The 22,263-nt window shown below is 41.4% G+C and overlaps 1 protein-coding gene across 1 annotated transcript; it reads left to right on the plus strand.

The window, feature by feature from the left end:
• Nucleotides 1-312: 312 nt before the first annotated feature.
• LOC105395292 (poly(U)-binding-splicing factor half pint) lies at nucleotides 313-20,075 on the plus strand. The gene is made up of 14 exons (XM_048628588.1): nucleotides 313-548; nucleotides 2,155-2,317; nucleotides 3,684-3,740; nucleotides 5,021-5,130; nucleotides 7,751-7,848; nucleotides 11,752-11,955; nucleotides 12,483-12,623; nucleotides 13,559-13,673; nucleotides 14,920-15,075; nucleotides 16,021-16,233; nucleotides 16,578-16,757; nucleotides 17,138-17,200; nucleotides 17,776-17,920; nucleotides 18,508-20,075. Exons 1-14 carry the CDS (start codon nucleotides 540-542, stop codon nucleotides 18,615-18,617), a joined length of 1,764 nt encoding a protein of 587 aa, XP_048484545.1. The 5' UTR covers nucleotides 313-539; the 3' UTR covers nucleotides 18,618-20,075.
• The last annotated feature ends 2,188 nt before the right edge of the window (nucleotides 20,076-22,263 follow it).

Genomic DNA, 22,263 nt, shown 5'->3' on the forward strand with positions numbered 1-22,263 from the left:
GACAACATGAGTGGTGAAAAAAAAACACTCATTGTTCTTTTCATACAAAACTAGGTTTTACCAATATTATACCTACTAAAAAAAATGACATTTCATCCATTTATTTTTTACTCTTGTTTTGGGTACATCCGAGCCCGCGTTGTTCTATGGGTTACATAACAGTCAGTTTCACTACCAAGACGAAAAAAAACTAAATGTAGCGTCTTTCTATAAAATCTCTACTGCTACAAACCTTTCTTAGTTTGGTACAAAACTTTGATAGCAGTTGGCAACACTGATGGCATCTTGCATGTCAAAATTGTCAAACAAAACTGTCAAATTTTATTGAATCTTGTCGTGTCTCTTGTCTGCGCATCTGGTTTTTTGTCAAACAATACAGATTTTTAGTATATAAAATCTCCAATCCAATCTTAATTCATTAAGATTTATTAATTGTTAACATTACTTATACATACAGAGTAATAAGACAATTTTTTCCGTTTGGTATTTTCTAGGTTTGTTCACTTGCCCTGAGTTAGTGCATAGCTCATTCTTCAAACATGGAATTGGTAAGTCTATTTCGTTACCTAATAATGTTGTGAAGTGACCCACTAACCCTATGTTTAATTAATTTTGAGCGTGTTCTTGTGGTTATGCATGATTATACAAGGTATAAGAAAATGTTTTGTTTTTGAGGTTATATTTTTACAATATCGTTTCAAGTACTGTTTGCATTCCTCATCTTGGTCCTTTATCCTATGCCTATGATCAACCAGCACTTTAGTATGCCATTCTATCAATATGTTGGTTATGAACTTTTACGTACTTAAAATTTCATTGTATTTATGCCATTGAAAAATGACAGCAAAACATTTTGTTACTCTCACAACCCATCACATCCCTACTGCCTACTGCTGGGGTACAGGTCACCTTCAAATGAAGGAAGGTTTTTAAGGCCTAGTCCACCATGCTGGCTTAGTGTGGCGTAGTGTGTGTGCTGGTTGTACCCAGACACAAGCAAGTTTCTGCTGAGAGAGTGGTTGAGTATGTGGGCAACCCAACTGTCAGATGTTTTAAAGCTGCCTTCCTCTGGCTGACAGCTGCTGCCGAAATAGCAACCGGGACCTGTGGTCTAACATGCTGTTTGAAGCACAGAAGCACCCAGTTAACTACTATCCATCGAATGAGTGACTGTGCCATGTGTTGCTTAACTTCAATGTTGGTCCTAAAGTACCACAGTGGTACAGAGGGCCTTTGCCTGAGCTGGATGGAGGCCAGAGCGGTTGCTGAGGACAGGACATTGTGGCACACTCTTGTGAACTTCAATGATCAGTGACAATCACTGAAAGCTAGCTTGACTGTTTAACGAATTACCTTCATACTTTGGTACCCTTATTTCAATATAATATTGATATCAATATTAAGAAGCAGATAACTGGTATATTTATTCTAAACTAGCTGTTCCCGCAAGCTTCACTTCGCCTTAAAAAGTTTTTCCGTGGGAATTCCTCAGGGTCTAGACCATATGTATACCAAATTTCATGCTAATCCGTTCAGTAGTTTTGGTGTGAAAGAGTAACAGACAGACACAGTTACTTTCGCATTTATAATGTTTAATTACCTAAGAGATACTGTCCACTTGACAGCTGGCTTTTTCACTCCAACACTCTCCTCGTGAGCTGAGATGCAGTGAGTGCAAGTCATGCATTTGGCCTGTTCTGTTAGTCACCTACAGAGGACAGTGATGCTCTGATTAACTTTTGATGGATTTCCATTGAATTGCCACCAGGCCACACCATCCAGCCTTGTTTGGAGGATCCTTCTTTTGTAGTGGAGAATTGGGATGCGCCAACACTTTTGGATTTCCAAATGACTAAAGTGCAGTAAAAAAAATGTGGTGTGAAATCTGTAGTCAGAAATCAGAAATCTTGGGATAATTTATTTATTTATTTATCTTTACATACACCACCATTACAGTTGAGGCACCAATGCGACAGTGCAGTAGCTATTTAAATACATAATACATAATAGGGAGTTATATGAATGTACAAAGGTTCTGTTTGGCTGAGGCATATGCATTTTGCAGCAACTAAATTTCCCATAAACAATCAAGTAGAATATACTTTGTTTCTTGAGCTGTGTAAAGTGCAGGTTTGTGACAGTGTGGTGTGTCAGTTGCAGGGCTCGAGCCTGGCGGCCAGCATGCTGCCCGGGTACGCCGCCGCCTTCGGGCAGCCGTACGAGCCGCCCGCGCCCCCCGCGGCCCCCGCGGCCCCCGCGCCGCCGCCCGAGCCGGCCCCGCCCGCCGCGCCGCCCGCGCCCGCCCCGCCCGTGCCCAGTGAGTGCCCCCGCCCCGCGCCCCTCCCCCCCCGCCCCCCCGTCGCCCCGACCCGCCCCCGCACAGACCCAGTGAGTCGCTCTAACGCGTCGCGCGGTGTGCTCACTGTTACAGGACCGCCGGGACGCCGCCGCCGCCGCCGCCGCGCCGCCTGCCGCTCTCAGTGATCGCGTTCTGCTTTCTGTTTCAGGGTAGCTTGTAAGTTAGGTTTTGTAGCGCGTTAGAGCCGCGCCGCGCCGCCCGCTGCAACCACATGTACCTACCTTTCTACATTACGCGGCCGCGACGCGCTGACGTGCCGGCGCGGCGCCGTGTCGTGCCGTGCCGTGTCGTACCGTGCCGTGCCATGCCGCGCCGCGCCGCGCCGGCCCGTCAGCGCGCCGCGGCCGCCTCAGAGACAGAGTGCGCCCACTGAGAGAGAGGCCTGTCAGAGGAGTGAATCGCATCTCTATTACTACGTGTGTGAGACTAACTTTAAAGCAGTTGGCATTATCATTATTCGAGTTGAGGCTAAATATTATTACAAGAGAGCATGAAAGATTTGTACTGTGTTATTCTTTTAAATGTGATGGATGTTGCATGGGATATACATGGGAAAACATAACCAGTAAGCCTTTGAGGCAGCTTTAATGATAATCTGTACAATAGTATAACTATTTTATAAATTATATAAGAAAATGATGATGAATGAAAACGTGAACGTGTAACGTAGTCCTGTGTGAAATGTTACTTGTAGTAAGTGTCCACAGATAGTATAAATGATTGTGAACATTTTACATAATATCTATGTACTTAGATAGATAGATAGATAGATAAAGCGTTTATTTGATCCACTTTCTTACATACACAACAAATCACAATTACAGATATACACATTTGTACTTATAACTAGGTAAATAGTAGCTATGATAAAGACAGGTTTGTACTTAGCAGGTTGTGTGTTGAAGCGGACCAAAAGGGTGAAGTAACTCAGCGTGGATGTTTACTCCAGGAGCAAACCGCTGATTTTCAGTTACCTCCCATTTAATTGTTCCAAGGGTGCCGAATTACATAAATTGTGAGCCAAAAAAAACTACTTAAAATATATTGTTTTGAAGAAAAATTACCTATTTTAGTTTGATAATGTTGTAAAGGTGTGCAGCTAACCAGCAGGAGACACAGGGTCGTACTCAGTGGTCGTACTTACTGCGAGTGTTCGCAAGTGAGGGATGAGTTTCTGTGCATGTGTGTTTGTGCTTCTGTGAGTGTTGTGTGTAAGTGTCTGGCTGTGTGTGTGAGAGAGACGCACGCTAGCGGAGGGCGAAGGCGTGTGAGAGAGCGCGCGATGGTCTCGGGAGGGCCGACAGTACAGCGAGGCATGTTGCAGGCTCGTTCCTGCCGGCCGCCATCTACGACATCCACCAACTCGGCGAGGTCTACACCGGTGAGTCATATATTCATTATAATTTATAAAACATAGCATGAGTCCTATGACAGCTGTCAAATGCATGTATAAATTTCATCGGTCATTTGTTGGTTTTCAAGGGAAAACTAGATTCACCAAGTATAAAGCCCAGCATTCAATGCGAGCTAAACTACTACTAACTAGTTAGTTCGCATAGTTTTGAGAGTTTTTCATACATAGTACATAGTTTGCGGTGGACGCACATGTATGAAAAACTGTCTCAACTATGCTAACTAACTTAGTTTAGCTCGCAGTGGACGCCCGGCTTAAAAGTCTGTGAATCAAACCTCATAGGACTCATGCTATATTTTACAAAGATACAATACTAAAGCACACTAAAACCTGAATAAAAACTCAAATGAAATCAATCGCTTGTATCATAAATCGCCTATACCGATATATCTGTTGAATGAATGAATACGTAGGTGGTCTGAAAAGTTTCCGACCTCAACCTGAAGATGGCAGCACACATCAATTAAAGTCAGGGAATGTAACTGTGCATCTTTTGACAGCAACACTTCAAAGTTTCAGCCATTTTTGACGCGTGGTTTTTATTTTACAGTCGTTTGAGTGAGTCGATGTGAGCATTTCTGTGAAAATTGAAAAAATCGAGTATCGAGCTGTCTTAAAATATTGGTTTTTGAAAGGGAATACCCCCTACGCAAATCAAAGATGAGTTTGATTCTGTGTACGGGGACTCTTCACCGTCATTTACCACTGTAAAATTTTGGGCAGCCGAATTTAAACGTGGCCGTAAGAGCTTCGGAGATGATGAACGTTCGGGACGTCGAAAAACTGTAACTACTGGCGATAACATCGCTAAAGTTCTCCAAATGGTGTTAGACGACCGACGAATTAAAGTGAGAGAGATAGCAGAGGCAATGAAAATGTCCATAAAACGTGTTTATCAAATATTAAATCAAGATTTAGGCATGAGAAGGCTGTCCGCGCGTTGGCTGCCGCGTTTGCTAACGTCAGACAAACGACGTGTTCGAATGAACATTTCCAATGCTCTGTTGGCGCAGTTTAGGCGCACTAAATCCGTGTTTTGGCGCCGCCTAATTACTGTTTTATAGGCTATGTAGAAAGAATAAAAATAAATTTTAAGAAAAAGAATCTTGTATCTATGTTAGGTCGGAAACTTTTCAGACCACCCACGTAAATATATTTATTTCATAAATAAGCTCAACCTAATACATCCCACAAAACCAAGTACATATTGGTTTGTTGCCTCGTGTACTAACCCCTTGTGCGTGCAGGATCGCGCGGCGTGCTGCCCGCGCTGCTGGCGGCCCCGCCGCGCGCCGCCGCCGACCACGCCGACCAGCTCGCGCGCGCCAAGAAGTACGCCATGGAGCAGAGCATCAAGGTACCGTACTATATTATGACGGTCGAATGGCGTAGTGGTTAGTGGCCCTGACTGCTATGCCGAAGGTCCCGGGTTCGATTCCCGGTTGGGGCAGATATTTGTTTAAAGGCAGATATTTGTTCTCGGGTCTTGGGTGTAGATATTTATGTTTATTATGTATCTATCTATGTATTTGTGTAGATATAACAGCTGTCCGATACCCATAACACAGGCTCTGCCTAGCTTGGGGTCGGATGGCCGTGTGTGAGATGTGCCCACATATTGCAGGATGATCTCAACCGGCTATCTTCTTATTGTGCTATAAACAGACTTGACCTCAATGCAGCTAAATGTTACTGTGTTACTTTCTCCCGTAAACTACAAAAAAACAACTTTAGTTATAAATTGAAAGAGCATCAAATAACAAGAACTGTAACTATTAAAGATCTGGGTATAATACAGGACGATAAGCTGCATTACGATAAGCATGTCGAAACCATCGTGAGTAAGGCAAACAAAGTTCTTGGGTTTATACTTAGAGCATCAAAAGACTTCAAAAGTGCAAAGGTCCTAAAAATACTATATTGCACTTATGTTCGTAGTAATCTAGAATATGCGTCACAAGTATGGAACCCCATGTACAATGTCCATATTGAAAGACTTGAAAAAGTCCAAAGAAAGTTTATGCGGCATCTCAACTTTCGTAACTTTTGTAATGTGAGCGATTTATTTATTTATTTATTTATTTATTGTTCCACCAACAGAATAACACACATGCAATTTATTAAAAACTAAGACACAAAAAGGTTCTCGTGTGCATCCCTATTACAGGCGGAAGCAACATTCATTGAACTGCTAAGTACTTAATAGTTGGCATGCAATATTATATAGAATTAATATTAAAAGAATTTAAAAACATTCATACATCATAAATTACATTAGTTTATAATTTTATATAAATTTCATTAAAAAATGTATTTATACTATATACTAGGCTATAGCATAAAATAAAAACAAATAATTAATTAAAACTAAAATCAATATTATTAATTCATTATGAAGAGTCCTGCAGAAAGCACCATCTACTCCCCCTGACCGAGCGTCGTGCTATATCGGATACAGTTTATCTAATTAAGATCGCGAGAGGTGAGATTGACTGTCCTAATCTGCTTAGTAAGCTTTTATTTTATTATTGTAATCGTCCAGTAAGACATACGCATACATTCCATACCAATGCGGTTACTACTAACTATAGAGCAAACTCATTTCTCCTGCGATCCTGTAGGAAATTCAATAAGCTGGAGCGCGAAGTAGATCTGGATCTATTCTTCACAAGCATTCCAAAGGTGAGGCAGGCGATTAGCAGACAATTTTTTGGTGCAAGCGATAAACCATAATTAAGTTTTGTTTTTTGTATTTTGTAAACCAGTAGATTACTTTACTATATAGTAGGTGACTATATTATAGTAGTATGTACTATGTTTCTCGTAAATAGTGTGTTTTACTAAGTAAGCGCTTATCACTTTTTTTTTTTCTTGTTCTGTATTCCATCAGTGGTCTCTTTTAAATGGCTTATTGATTCTATAATTATAATACTTTACTGTGTAATGAATAGCTGTAAGTGACCCGACAATTATAAAATAAATAAAAATAAATATTTATATTTATATTTTACATCAATCAGATCATCATATATAAACATATATACTAGAAACAAAGGTGGACTAGGCCTAAACCCTTCCTTCATTGGAAGGAGACCCGTGTCCCAGAAGTGGGGACGTGATGGGTCGTGAATCGTGATGAACACCACATAGACATATAAAAACATACTTATTGACTAGAGACAAAGCACAATAGGTGGCCTTATCGCTGAAGGTACGCACCCACTATAGCTTAGCCACCGCCCCACGAACAACCGAATGGTGTAGTGGTTAGTGACCCTTGCTGCTATCCCGAAGGTACCGTGAGTTATGAGTGTTGATATGTTTTTAACTTTGTATCTAGTGTTGCCCAAATGCAAGAACAAGACGAGACTTAGCCAGTCTTGGTCTTGGTCTTGCGCCAATACACCTGGTCTTGGTCTTGGTCTTGGTCTTGCGCTCCCAGTCTTGGTCTTGGTCTTGCAGCAAGAGTCTTGCAAGTCTTGCAATTACCTATTAGTCTATTACTATTTATTAAAGTTTACTTTTTGATTTTAATAGATATTTTTTTATTCGCTATGTTTATGGTATTAGTCGTAATGCGCATAGGTCCAGTTTTTCATTTTCTTTGATACAGTTTTTTGCATCTCATAGAATTCCTAAGCGTACTTACCTATACACAAAACTGTTACACCTAACTACTCAGTGAAATAGCGCTCTGCAAGACGCAAGAGTCTTGCAGGCTATGTCTTGTTCTTGCTCAAGTCTTGCACGGTCAGTCTTGGTCTTGGTCTTGCTAAAAATACGCGGTCTTGTTCTTGGTCTTGGTCTTGCAAAAACGCAAGAACAAGACCAAGACTGCAAGACCAAGACTGAATTTGGGCAACACTATTTGTATCTGTGTGCCCAATATATTGATATTCTCTGGCTCTGCCTAGTCTGTGTTTGGATGGCCGTGTGAGATGGCATCACATGTTAATAGTGACTTGTGTTGCCTCCAGATGGTGCTGATGAAGCAGACGCTGGCGCACCAGCAGCAGCAGATGGCGTCGCAGCGCACGCAGGTGCAGCGGCAGCAGGCGCTCGCGCTCATGTGCAGGTACACGCCGCCTACACACTACACACTTCCTACTCATTGCACACCGCCTACACATGACACACACACCGCCTACACGCTACACACACACCGCCTACACGTTACACACACACCGCCTACACACTACACACACACCGCCTACACACTACACACTTCCTACTCATTGCACACCGCCTACACGTTACACACACACCGCCTACACACTACACACACACCGCCTACACACTACACACTTCCTACTCATTGCACACCGCCTACACGCTACACACACACCGCCTACACACTACACACACACCGCCTACACACTACACACTTCCTACTCATTGCACACCGCCTACACGTTACACACACACCGCCTACACACTACACACACACCGCCTACACACTACACACTTCCTACTCATTGCACACCGCCTACACGTTACACACACACCGCCTACACACTACACACACACCGCCTACACACTACACACTTCCTACTCATTGCACACCGCCTACACGCTACACACACACCGCCTACACACTACACACACACCGCCTACACACTACACACTTCCTACTCATTGCACACCGCCTACACGTTACACACACACCGCCTACACGTTACACACACACCGCCTACACGTTACACACACACCGCCTACACGTTACACACTTCGTAAACACATTGCACACACCACCTCCTACTCATTGCACACCTCCTACATATTACACTCACACCTCCTACACATTACTATCACACCGCCTACACATTACACACTTCCTAAACACATTGCACACCTCCTACACATTACACTCACACCGCCTACACACTTCCTATACATATTATTACACTCATACCGCCTACACATTACACACTTCCTAAACACATTGCACACCTCCTACACATTACACTCACACCGCCTACACATTACACACTTGGTAAACACATTGCACATTTGCACACCACCTCCTATGCATTACACACCTCCTACACATTACACAAACACCGCGCACACATTACAGTCACGACTTTTTACGAACTTTTTTAACGAAAATTACAAAACCTATACCTACAGTAGTAGTAATTGAATCAATTGACCAGTTTATTGAACTACTGGGACAACAGTACATAATATGAGGTGTGGCGATGATGAGAAGCGATGTGGAGTCTCCCGCGTGAGCACGCTCCGCCGGTCGAGGCGATGATATATGTAGCTGAAAAGATCTGAGCCATTACTTTATCATTATTATGTACTACATGCTTTAATATTAACTGAATAACACAGTGCAGACCGATTACTACAAAGAAAATTGACAATTACTTGAAGAAACTAGACGAAAAACTTCCGAAGGTTAAAGTAGATTGCAATTCTAATGAGATGTATACTAACTTATTTAAGATAATAGCTGATGAGTTTGAGAGTAATTTTAAAACGAAGGAAGTTTTGATAGACAATAAAATTAAATTTTGTGACTGGGCTACAGATGGTATTCGCAAAAGCAGGGCGACATTATATGATCTGTATGAGATGAAAACATTCATACTCCGCCCTGACTTTCAATCTTATGTGAAGAAATATAGCAAAATGTACAAATGTGTCTGTCACTGTGCGAAGACAATTTTTATTAATAACAAGATTAAAGACTCGGCTAACAAATCTAAGGCCATTTGGAATATAATTAATAACGAAACGGGGAAGAATCGAACACGCGAGACTAATTTATCTTTAAAGGTAGGCAATGACATAATAACATCAAATGACGAGGTGGCGAGAGTCTTTGAAGAGTTTTTTACGAACATTCCTTTAGAGACTACTTGCAACCTAGATTCTTCAGCTACATTAGCTGAAACCCTGGCGAAGGAGAACGCACCTTCAACCGATAAGGAATTTAAATTCAGATATATTAATACATTAACTATTATAAAAACATTTAAGTCCTTAAATATGAAGAAAACTGAAGACTTGTGGGGAATGTCAGTTAAATTTGTTCTTTCTATTATTAATAAAATCGCCCCAATTTTGGCTAACATTTTTAATAAATGTATCGCTGAAGGTGTGTTCCCAGATCTTATGAAATTGAGTAAAATTATACCTCTGTTCAAGAGTGGGGATATGGAGGACCCTGCAAATTTCAGGCCTGTCTCGGTTCTTCCAGTTTTGAGTAAAATATTTGAGAGGGTCATACTCAATCAGATGCTTTTGCATTTCAATGAAGCTCGATTGTTTCATAGCCAACAGTATGGTTTTACAAAAGGCAAATCAACAACCGATGCCGGTACTGCGTTAATTAAGCACATATTTGACGCCTGGGAAGACCATCACGATGCTATTGGAGTCTTCTGTGATCTATCGAAGGCGTTTGATTGTGTAGACCATCAGACTTTAATTTCGAAACTGAGATACTATGGAATAGGAGGAAAGGCTTTAGATTTGATAGCTTCATATTTAGACAAGAGGCAACAAAGGGTCGATATTAACAATACTAAATCACAGGGGGCTCATGTAAAGATAGGCGTCCCTCAAGGATCTATTCTAGGACCATTTTTATTCCTCATTTATATTAATGACTTGCCTTTTATGGTTGAAAAATTGACTAATATAGTTTTATTTGCTGATGATACTTCTTTGCTTTTTAAAGTTAAAAGAAGTGAAAATAATTTTAATGAAATTAATTCTATTCTATCTGACATACACGATTGGTTTACCGTTAATAATCTTCTATTGAATTCTAAGAAAACGAAATGTATTAAATTTACACTGCCGAATGTTAGACAATGCGATACTAACATTATTCTAGATGGGAATAAATTGGACCTAGTTAATGATACTGTCTTTCTTGGGATGACTATAGATTCAAAGTTACAGTGGGGACCTCACATTGAAAAATTGGCTGGAAGGTTGAGCTCCGCAGCTTTTGCTGTACGGAAAATTAGACAACTGACCGACGTTGAAACCGCCAGATTAGTTTACTTTAGTTATTTCCACAGCTTATTGTCGTATGGCATTTTGCTTTGGGGTAGAGCCGCTGATATTGAAACTATATTTGTATTACAGAAAAGAGCCATCCGCTCTATATACAAACTAGGTTCCAGGGATTCATTGAGAGAACTATTTAAAGAAATTAACATCCTTACAGTTCCATGTCAGTTCATTTTTTCCAATTTAATGTATGTACGAAAGAATATTTCAACTTTTGATACAATTGGCAGTAATCATGACATTAATACTAGGAACAAGCATAAGCTGGCTTTTCCAGCGATGCGTCTGGCGAAAGTTAATAAATCGTTTTTAGGGTACTGTATTAGATTTTATAATAAGCTTCCAACAGAAGTTGCTCAAATGCCAGAGAATAAGTTTAAGTGTTACATTAAAGAGAAACTCTGTAAAAAAGCTTATTATAAAATTGATGATTACTTAGAGGACGTTAATGCATGGTTGTGATAAGTAGTTAGCTCTGCTCATATTATTATAATAATCATTATTAAGCTTATAAGTACCTATTGTATACCAACTAGTTTTAAGTCTTTTTTTTGAAAAGATGGCTCAGGAGTTTCTTGCCTCCGTTCTTCTCCTTAGATAGAAAGAGCCCCCCCTTATCCGAACGGAGAGTAATTTGTAAAAATTGACGTTCATCAGAAAATTTTATATTTGTACGATGAATAAAAAATTTTGACTTGACTTTGACTTTAACTAATCAGCGAGTCGAATGTGGCTGTTTAATCCACAGTGGAATTATGAATCATTATTGTTTATTAAGCGCAAAATTGCGTGGAATTATGAATCATTATTGTTTATTAAGCGCAAAAATTATTCCACTCTGCATAAAACAGCCAGATTAGAGCCTCCGTAACCTATAATTATGTATAGTGTTTCCAAAGTTTTCAAAAAACTTTCTTAACATTTCTCCCGTATATCGTGGCAGGGTGTACGTGGGCTCGATCTCGTTCGAGCTGAAGGAGGACACGATCCGGCAGGCGTTCCTGCCGTTCGGGCCGATCAAGTCCATCAACATGTCGTGGGACCCGGTCACGCAGAAGCACAAGGGGTTCGCCTTCGTCGAGTACGAGATCCCCGAGGCGGCGCAGCTGTCGCTGGAGCAGATGAACGGTGTCATGCTGGGCGGACGGTAACTAACACATATTATATCACTAGCTTTTGCCCACGGCTTCGCTCGCGTTGATTTATCACCCAGTCAGTTTAGATTGTTTTCCCAGGACTTCTTCTCCATTTTCAACCTTATGAGGGTGGAATCATCAAAATCGCCGAGACACGTATACCTATACTATTTCTCAGCCAAAATTCAAAGATCCTAACTTTAAAACTGAAGGACTTTCATGCAAACTTCCATCCCCTATTTTACCCCTTTAGGGGTGGAGTTTCTGATAAAAGAGACGCAGTGTGCAGCGGTACAAAAGTCATACCAATGTATTTTATACTAGGTGTTGCCCGCGATCTTCGCATTGCACTAAAATGTTTTACTGTGGAAATTCAAGGTTAAAATGTGTTAATCACGCGTGTCACCTTCTAACATACCAAATTACAGACGTATATTATACCTAATCAAATGAAAATCCTTTCAAAGGTGTTACGCGAAGATTATGCAACCCTATTTGCAAGCCATTCTTGTATGGTAACGTGTAACATTGTTTGCAGTAACATCAAGGTGGTGGGCCGTCCGTCCAACATGCCGCAGGCGCAGGCCGTCATAGACGAGATCCAGGAGGAGGCCAAGCTCTACAACCGCATCTACGTGGCCTCCGTGCACCCCGAGCTCACCGAGGACGACATCAAGAAGTACGTACCTACCTCCCCGGCCAGTTGTTTGCCTTCCGGGGCACCTGCAGGGCGATCACGAAAAACAGAGCTAACGTATAGAATCGAATGCGAGTGCGACTATTGTCAACTTGACAGCACTTTCGAACACTTTTTACCATATATACATTACATAATATTATTCTGAGAATGACCTATGGAATGATAGCTGTCAAACTTTCGCAAATCTATAAACCGCCATTTTGTTGTTGACAGCACTTTCGAATAGTCGCACTCGCATTCGATTCTATACGTTAGCTCTGTTTTTCGTGATCGCCCCACTGGTCTACTCTCTCACTTCGTCTACTATCCCACTTCGTCTACTTTCCTACTATGACGACTTCTCTATTTGTCCACTTTATCACTTCGTCCACTTTCCCACTTTTATTACACTCGCGACCAGTGAAAAAGTTAGAACAGTTATCCTGTGAGAAAAGTATCACTCTGTAGATGACACAAGAAAAACAACATTATAAAACATTCATTTGCCTTTACAATTTTATATTACATTTGATAGTGATGATGTGCAGTAAGGCTGTTTTTAACAGCTTGCGTATTTCGTCACGCACGCGGGATGGCCGCCATTTTCCCGCGTCTCACGAGCATGCTTATAATTCGTATTATGTCGTATTACGTATGGACGTGATGACATCAAACATAATATTATATTTTAGCCGCGTACCACCCCAACTCGCTGGTTCTGGCAGAATTACCAGCGCTGTATATTTTTTTGTACAGCACATGCTGAGTCAGAGCCATTTTACTGACATAATACTCACCACAATTAATGTGATTCTTCATGTCACTGTTCCTATTGATGTTCTTTTGTATTTGTGATGTGTATTCTTTTAGTAAATAAACGATGTGTCTATGTCTATGATGAATCCCGCATCATATGAACATGTTCCCCCCGGCAGTGTGTTCGAGGCGTTCGGGCCGGTCTCCTACTGCCAGCTGGCGCGCGGCGGCTCGGCGCAGCGGCACAAGGGCTACGGCTTCATCGAGTACGGCACGCTCGGAGCCGCGCTAGAGGTACGTACCACACCGCTGCAATAATGTCCTCCTAGTCGAATTTAACTGTCCGTAGTCGAGCGGGTTTCAGTGATCGTAACTGATCACTGAGGTTAAGCTACAACTGAAGCGTCCAGAAAAGAACCACTTGAAAACCCATCCAATGGTTGACCGATTTCAAGTGGTTCTTTTCTGGACGCTTCCGTGCTTCGGACGGCACGTTAAGCCGTGGATCCCGGTTGCTGCGTCGGCAGCAGTCGTTAAGCCTAGTCAGAGGCCTTCGGGCGGCTTGAAAACATCGGCGCGGGACTAGATTATAGTGCCCAAGTCTTTGAGCAATAAACAGGAGCATTCTCTGTTCCATCACTCTCATAGCCCAATGGGACGGATTGACCGACACATGGGAGAGAGCTAGGCGCAGGACCGTTTGATTTACATGCTCATCCGACAGCTTGGATCGATTCACTGTTTCGGACATCAGGTGACCAGCCTTCGACAGCTTGGATCGATTCACTGTTTCGGACATCAGGTGATCAGCCTTCGAAGTCCTAACCAAACTTGGAACCACAATTTAGAAACACAAATTGATGGTCCCACCCGGGAATCGAAACCGGGACCTCTGGGTTGTGAAGCGAAGCTTCTACGACTAGAACACAGAGGCAGCTTCTACCACTATACCATGTTGCTAAAGTTGTATACTAAGTCGAAACAAACTGCGATGTCCACGAGACTTTTTGCTATGGACAAGTAAAATTCCAAAACTGGTAGGACAAATTTAATATTGATCACTTTGATCAGCCGAGCAATTATAATCCTAATCCTAACTAATATTATAAAGGCGAAAGTAACTGTGTCTGTCTGTCTGTCTGTTACTCTTTCACGCCAAAACTACTGAACGGATTTTAATGAAATTTAGTATACAGATGCTTTAGACCCTGAGAAAGGACATGTTAATCCAGGGTGTCCGCTAACTCCATACCAAATTTCATTAAAATCGTTTCATCCGTTTTGACATGAAGAAGTAACAAACATACACACATACTCAGAAACTTTCGCATTTATAATATTAGTAAGATAACTTATTCTCGTGTGTAGTTTAGGTGGAATTAAAAATGTAAATACACATTCCTAACTTACCTAAGTTTTGCATGCTAACCTAATAATAGTTTAAGTAACTTCTTAATGTACCTATGTTTTTAATGACTGTAAAATGTGTGTGAAAATGGGTTTTATAAATATATTTTGTATTTGTATTTGTGTGTTGCAGGCCATAGCCAGCATGAACCTGTTCGACCTGGGCGGGCAGTACCTGCGCGTGGGGCGCGCCATCACGCCGCCCGCCGCGCTGGCGCCGTCGCCGCCGCTGGCCGCGCTGCCCGCCGCCGCCGCCGTCGCCGCCGCCGCCGCCACCGCCAAGATACAGGTGAGAAAGAAAGAAAAAGGCATTTATTTCGTCCAAGACACAAAATATATACATAAAACAGAGTAAAGGATCACTTTTATAAAACCTTAGGTTGGTAAATAATATATTATATCATTATACAATAAAGTGTTTATAAATAAATAAATAAAACAAATAAAAAAAATACACTAGGTTACAAAGTGTCTCAAACAAAATGGTCACCGTCTCAACATAATGTCACAGAAGCCTGTGACGCTGATTTTCATCAGGTGGCCGCAAGGTACAACCTACATTATGCTCGAGATGGTTATTATAGAGCTTCCACTATGTTATTGTGTTTTTGACGTTTCCTTATGTCTGGTAAATAAAGTTGGTTTTCATTTGGAGCCGTCAAAGATGTATGGGATTTGGAATGTCTACAAAATAATAATATACTGGACAGAGTTATAGTTAGTTACTGCTTGCTTACGCGAGTGTTAATTTTTATCCTCGAAGAAACTACTCTAAGCGGAATGATTCAGGCAATGCAATGTCTTAATTAATTTTGACTATTACATTGCATGTGTAAAGATATTCTGAGCACACTACTTTTAGAATTTTAGAAATCTGTCCATAAATGGCAAAGTAATTTAATATTTTATCGGGATTGGTTTTAAAACGCCCGCCTCCTGCCAGTGGATAGCGATGACGTCATAGGGCTAAATCCCCGCGCGATCGCAGTAGTCCTTAAGGTCTGAAATCGCGCGCGGATTCAGTCCTATGACGTCACGCGCTAGCGGCTGACTGGTACTGGCAAGCGTTTTTTTTACTGCTACAATTAATCGCTGTATCTTCGTAATTTCTTGTCCGATTTGGATATTTCTCTCATCATAAGTCATGTTTTTTTACTGCCATCGATACTTAACAAAAATCGTGACTGATCATCAATGATTGATTGATTAATACTATACAAATGTTTCACCACAGGCGATGGACGCGGTGGCGAGCAACGCGGTGGCGCTGCACCTCACGAAGCTGTCTGCGCTGGGCGTGTCCCCCCCCGCGCTGCCCCTCTCCGCGCCCCTCACCGCGTCGCTGACCGCCCCCCTCGCGTCCCTCCCCGCGTCCCTCGCTCTCCCCGCCGCGCCCCTCGCGCCACTGGCCGCCGTGCTGCCGCCGCCGGGCGTCGTCATCCCGCCCGCCGTCGCGCCCGTCACGGTATGCGTTAAACTTTGTACACTATAGCATGAGTCTTTTTTTTAAACCTTATTTATTTATATAGGAGATTGTTCCCAAGAGAGCAAGTATGAGTATTGTAACGTTTGATTGAAGGATGCGTACGCCTGGTCAAAACAGTTAGTTTTTCCTTGAAAAATTATAAAAGGTCAAATGAAATAAATGGAATGACAGCTGTTATAGGGCCTCGGGTTCGATCCACGGCCGGGGCAGATATTAGTTTAAATATAGATATTTGTACTCGCATCTTGGGTGTTCGTATTATGTATCTGCGTAGCGATATCAGCTGGTCTACACTCATGTTGCAGGCGGTCCCGGCCGGCCCCGCCCCCGCGCCCGCCCCCGCTCCCCCCGCGCCCGCCCCCGCGCCCCCCTCGCCCCCCGCCGGCGCCGCGCTGCGCAAGCTGCTGGACGCCGAGCCCGACACGCTGCAGCAGCAGGAGTCGCTGTCCATCTCCGGCCAGTCCGCGCGCCACCTCGTCATGCAGGTACACACACACACACACACACACACACACACACACACACACACACACACACACACACACACACACACACACACACCGTTTTAGTAATTTTTGTTCTTTGTGCAAATAAAGTGTATTGAATCCTAATCCTAACTAATATGATAAATGCGAAAGTAACTGTGTCTGTCTGTTACTCTTTCACGCCAAAACTACTGAACGGATTTGAATGAAATTTCGTATACACATGGTCTAGACCCTGAGAAAGAACATAGGCTACTTTTTATCCCGGAATTCCCACGGGCAAACTTTTTAGGGCGAAGCGAAGCTCGCGGAAACAACTGGTTGTACATAAATGATGCCTTAAAGCATTTAGCTACATTGGTCGGTGTGTTCTGTTGCAGCGGCTGATGCGGCGGCGCGCGTCGCGCACCGTGCTGCTGTGCAACATGGTGTCGCCCGAGGAGGTACGTACAAGACGAGGAGTGTGGGTTACCCTTACGTCACCACGACTCTATGGACTAATTTTCATCCCAGTATTTCCATGGTACAACTTTCTAAAGCCCGTTCTAAACTCTACGACAGGTCTTTTCTCGGGTCTCGGCAAAAAATTTAGTATTATTAAAACTACTGGCGAGACCACCTGTCGAATAGGGTCTCTACACTCTCGTATTCGCTGCGTCTCGTGTAGTTTTGTCGAGAGTCTGAAGCGCGCTTAAAGCTAAACACTAAGCTCTTGAATAAATGGTATATATATATATATATATATATATATATTTTATAGCTAGTATTTTAGTATTACTAGGTATAGGGTCATATATATTTATTTACTTAGTTTTAGGGTTAGGTATTATTTTTATTGAGGCACTTCACAATCATATTCATCTTTTTTCCGTTTTTGCACACCCGTACTTTTTATCTTTGTACCTCCTGCAGATTGACTGGCAGAAAATGCTTTTAGCATTAAGTCCACCAGATTGTACATTATTACTATTGTAAATTGTGCAATAAAGTATAAATAAATAAATAAGTATTATTGCAGGTGGACTCTGCACTGCACCACGAGATCCAGGAGGAGTGCGGCAAGTGGGGGGCGGTGGCGCGCCTCGTCATCTACCACGAGCGGGACGACGACGCGCCCGCCGCCGCCCGGGTCAAGATCTTCGTGCAGTTCGAGGACTCCGCGCGTGAGTGTTCACACTTGTGCCACGTAGGGGTTGATGACCCCGACTGCTATGCCATAGGACACGGCCGGGGGAGATGTTTGTTGAATTAAACTGTTAGCCCGTCAGATAAGTTGACAGTTTCATTGCCAAGGGTATGCTTTCGTGCATTCCAAGAGTATTTTGTTTATTGTTGTCGAAATTTTACAGGATAATAATGTAGGAAGATGGATTATACCTACTCGAAAATAAGATAACTAACCTCCTGTTTCAAAAATGAAAGTTTTGTTTCATCTTCTCAGCTCAAATAAAAATGTTAGAAGTAGTCCTCCGGTAAACAACAAAGATGCTTGTAATGTATATTTTGTATTGTATCATTTATTCAGGAATAATGTACGTTGTAAGACTTGTAAGAGATCTTGCCTGTAGGAGATCCCTCTCAGCGAAAAGGCCGCCTATTGTGCATTTTTTCTAGTTTATAAGAATGTCTTTGTATGGCTGATTTTTGTGGTATTCAATAAAGTAATATTCTATTTTACCGATTTAAAAATGTATCTATAATTTATAATTATAATAGAATGAAATATAATGTTGTCTGTGTTTGCTTGCAGAGGCGGGCGCGGCGGCGGCGGCGCTGAACGGGCGCTACTTCGGCGGCCGCACCGTGCGCGCCTCGCTCTACGACCAGGAGCTGTTCGACCACGGCGACCTCACGCACTGAGACCACCTTATACACTTGTAATGTAACCACTCCGACGGCAATGAGCTCATGACATGTAGGCAGTCGACGGTTGAGAGGGTATAGGCGTGATACTATTTATACTTGTAAAAATATAGCATGAAACCTATGCGACAGTTTATACCTGTAGAATAAAGTTTGTTTGCCCTTGAAAATCGACAAATGACAGATGAATTGTATGGTTTTCACAGCTGTCATAGGTCTCATGCTATATTTTACTAAGTATAATTCAATGTTTGAGCCTTCAACACAAATTCATCAGCTATGCCTATGCATAAAAGCGATAAGAGATTATGTAGTTATGTCACTTCGTATAGTAACAGACTGTTCAGTACAGAGCGCCGGTGACGGTGCGCTCCCATGATAAACTCTTTGACATGTTGATTATTTTATACTGGTAATAAACTTTTTCTATGATTTCGATGTAATCGAAGAGTGATACGGTTTCTCCTGATGTATTACTCACTTAATACATATTTCTTACAATCTCTGTAAACATTTTATAGTTAGATAAAAATATATTTCAAATGATTTGACACTGAATTTGTTAACTTCTGTAACCAAACGATAATCTTTCGAGTCTGTCAGTCCATTGTATGTTACCAATTTCACATGTAATTTTAGTTATTCAGACGAAATTAATTTATAGTTATGTTTCCATGAGTGAATACTGAAAATCTTTCCTAATATATTTTCTTACGATTTTGTGTCATAAGTATATTTTCTTACACTCTTTTAGGCGCTAAATATTGTCAAATGAATGTACCTATTGAATAATTTTTTTGTAATTAAATCTGATGAAATATTGCTGGTCCCTTCGAAGTGTAAAATGGTTAGATCATACATTATTATATAGGTGTTGTATATTAGTATGGAGCTAGTTGTGAATTAATCTTCAGCAATAATAGATGTTTACTATCTGTCTTATGTACGATATGCCTTACGAGTGTGAGTGAAGCGCTGCCACGTGTGCACCTACTTGTATTAGTGGAGCGAGAGAGACTTATCGGATGCTATCCTGACTAACATAATTTTGTAATTACTTTTAGTTTGTACGGTACGAACATTTGTGCGGCGTGCATCCTGTTGCCAGGGAGGTCACTACAGCTTATGTTAAACGAACGAAAGTAAATCTGTCGATACAAAGCCAGAAGTACTAGGTAATATCACATGCATGCTATCCTGGTATGAAAAAATATCGTGGTGGATCTAACCACGATCTATGTCTTGATTGTTTTAGGCATACTTATTGCATGTCAGCTGTCGTTCGTTCGTTTATTATAAGCTCCAGTGATTCCAGACTTGAGACGCGAGGGTGGATGTACCAGACATTTGTACTGCTTTATAATACATAGGAACTACGTTTTAGTTTACTCATACGGTTAGATACGTGTAAAGAATCGAATAAGTATTGTAAATAAATAAGTTTAACAAAATAAATAAACTGTTTTTGTATTCGCCTACCTTGTGGCACTGATATGAAGAAATATTGGTGAATGGAGTCCTTGAAATAATAAAACATACTAATTATGTTTTAGCCATAATGTACCGAGCCGATGAGTCGAAAAACGCCCAATGGTAAATAATGACGAATTCCATAGAATAATAACACGACATTTAATTGTGACCGATTTGGCTTATTTCGGTCTTGAAATGTTAATCGTAGTCCATAATAGGGAATATGCATAATTTTTAGGGTTCCGTAGCCAAAATGGCAAAAACGGAACCCTTATAGTTTCGTCATGTCCGTCTGTCCGTCTGTCACAGCCGATTTACTCGGAAACTATAAGTACTACAGTGATGAAATTTGATGGGAATATGTGTTGTATGAACCGCTACAAAAATATGACACTAAATAGTAAAAAAAAGAATTGGGGGTGGGGCCCCCCATACATGTAACTGAGGGATGAATTTTTTTTTTCGATGTACATACCCGTGTGGGGTATCAATGGAAAGGTCTTTTAAAATGATATAAAGTTTTCTAAAAAACATTTTTCTTAAAGTGAACGGTTTTTGAGATATCAGCTCTCAAAGTCGTAAAAAGTATGTCCCCCCCCCTCTATTTTTATAACTACGGGGTATAAAATTCTAAAAAAAATAGAGGTGATGCATGCTAATTAACTCTTTCAACGATTTTTGGTTTGATCAAAGTATCTCTTATAGTTTTTGAGATAGGTTGATTTAACTGTAATTTTGCTGCTACGGAACCCTTTGTGCGCGAGCCCGACTCGCACTTGGCTGGTTTTTTTTATACTTTTATTGGATAGCTTTACATCACTTTATAATAGTAAAAAAACGCCAAAATAAGTAATTTAAGGTATTTTAAAGAAAGTTATAAAATTACAACCATCACGACCACTTTGAAATTCCCGTCAGGATGGCGGGATGCTGTGACGTCATAATCTTTTAATTTCACGGCTCAGAATAATGAGTCCCGTCAGTCGGCATAGATTTTTACCTAATCAAGTAATCAGAGAGTACTTTTGTATTTTCAACAAACCAATGTTGTCATGGTAACAAACGAAAAAGGAAGTGTATAAAGTGTGATCAGTGGCTGTTTTATAATGGTAATAAAGTGTGACCAGTGGCTGTTTTGTAATGGGAGCTCGTAAATAGCTACTAGTAGCTCTTTTGAAATGGGAGCGCGCAAACCAGAGGACCTTTGTACACAATATTACGCTATTAAGGCAATATGAATATAAAGTAATATTTGTATTGTATGTTACTGTAGCGTATTCTTACTGTAACTTTGGTTCTCAGTAAGAGAGACTAGGGTTAGTGGGTCATTCTATTCTATTATCTGTGGGGGTGTAAGAACCTGCAACTGGCTCTCTTGAATGGAACCATTGTGCATATCTCAAAGGTCTAAACCCCCTTCCTAAGCTTGGACCATTTCCCACCACGCTGGTCCACTGCGGGTTGGTGGGTTCACATATCTAGATGTGCTAAGTCTAGATATGCAGGTTTCCTCACGATGTTTTCCTTCACCGTAAGAGCGATGGTATACATTGTACTTAAGTTAAAATAACTCATTGGTACATGCCAGCGCCGGGATCGAACCCGCATCTCTTGCGTGAGAAGCGGGAGCTTACCCGACTGAGCTACCACCGCTCAATTTTCAATAGTCTTTGCTGTCCTTTTCCGCAGCTGGCCACAGTTTACTCGTTCATACTGCGTTATAAATTTAATGTGTCCAGTTCTTCTGATTACGAGAATTCTTCCATAACTTAATTTAGAAAAAAATAACAACTTTTGAAATATACTAACGACTGCCATTATAACCTCAAAGTAGAAAGAGCAACTTGTGTCATGTTCATGTCATAATACTTACAATACAAATTTAATTTTATTGTGTTGCAATATGGAGCATATTTGAGTGGCTCGTTGACTAGCGAATGGCTGTTTACGCCTCATTACAAAAGAACAACTAGTGGCAGCCCATACACTACCAACAAAAATATAAAAAGTCCTAAACTTTGCAAACAAACAAGCATATCAAACAAGAAGTGGAGAGATTATAGGAGGCTAGGATCTATTGAAAGAATTTTTATGTGATCCATCGTATCTGATCACAACGAGCTCCGAATCGTTTTCCGAATTACTCTTCTCCGATAGCACGGTTCGTCGA

This window comes from Plutella xylostella, chromosome 21, assembly GCF_932276165.1.
Source record: "Plutella xylostella chromosome 21, ilPluXylo3.1, whole genome shotgun sequence".
Taxonomy (NCBI): domain Eukaryota; kingdom Metazoa; phylum Arthropoda; class Insecta; order Lepidoptera; family Plutellidae; genus Plutella; species Plutella xylostella.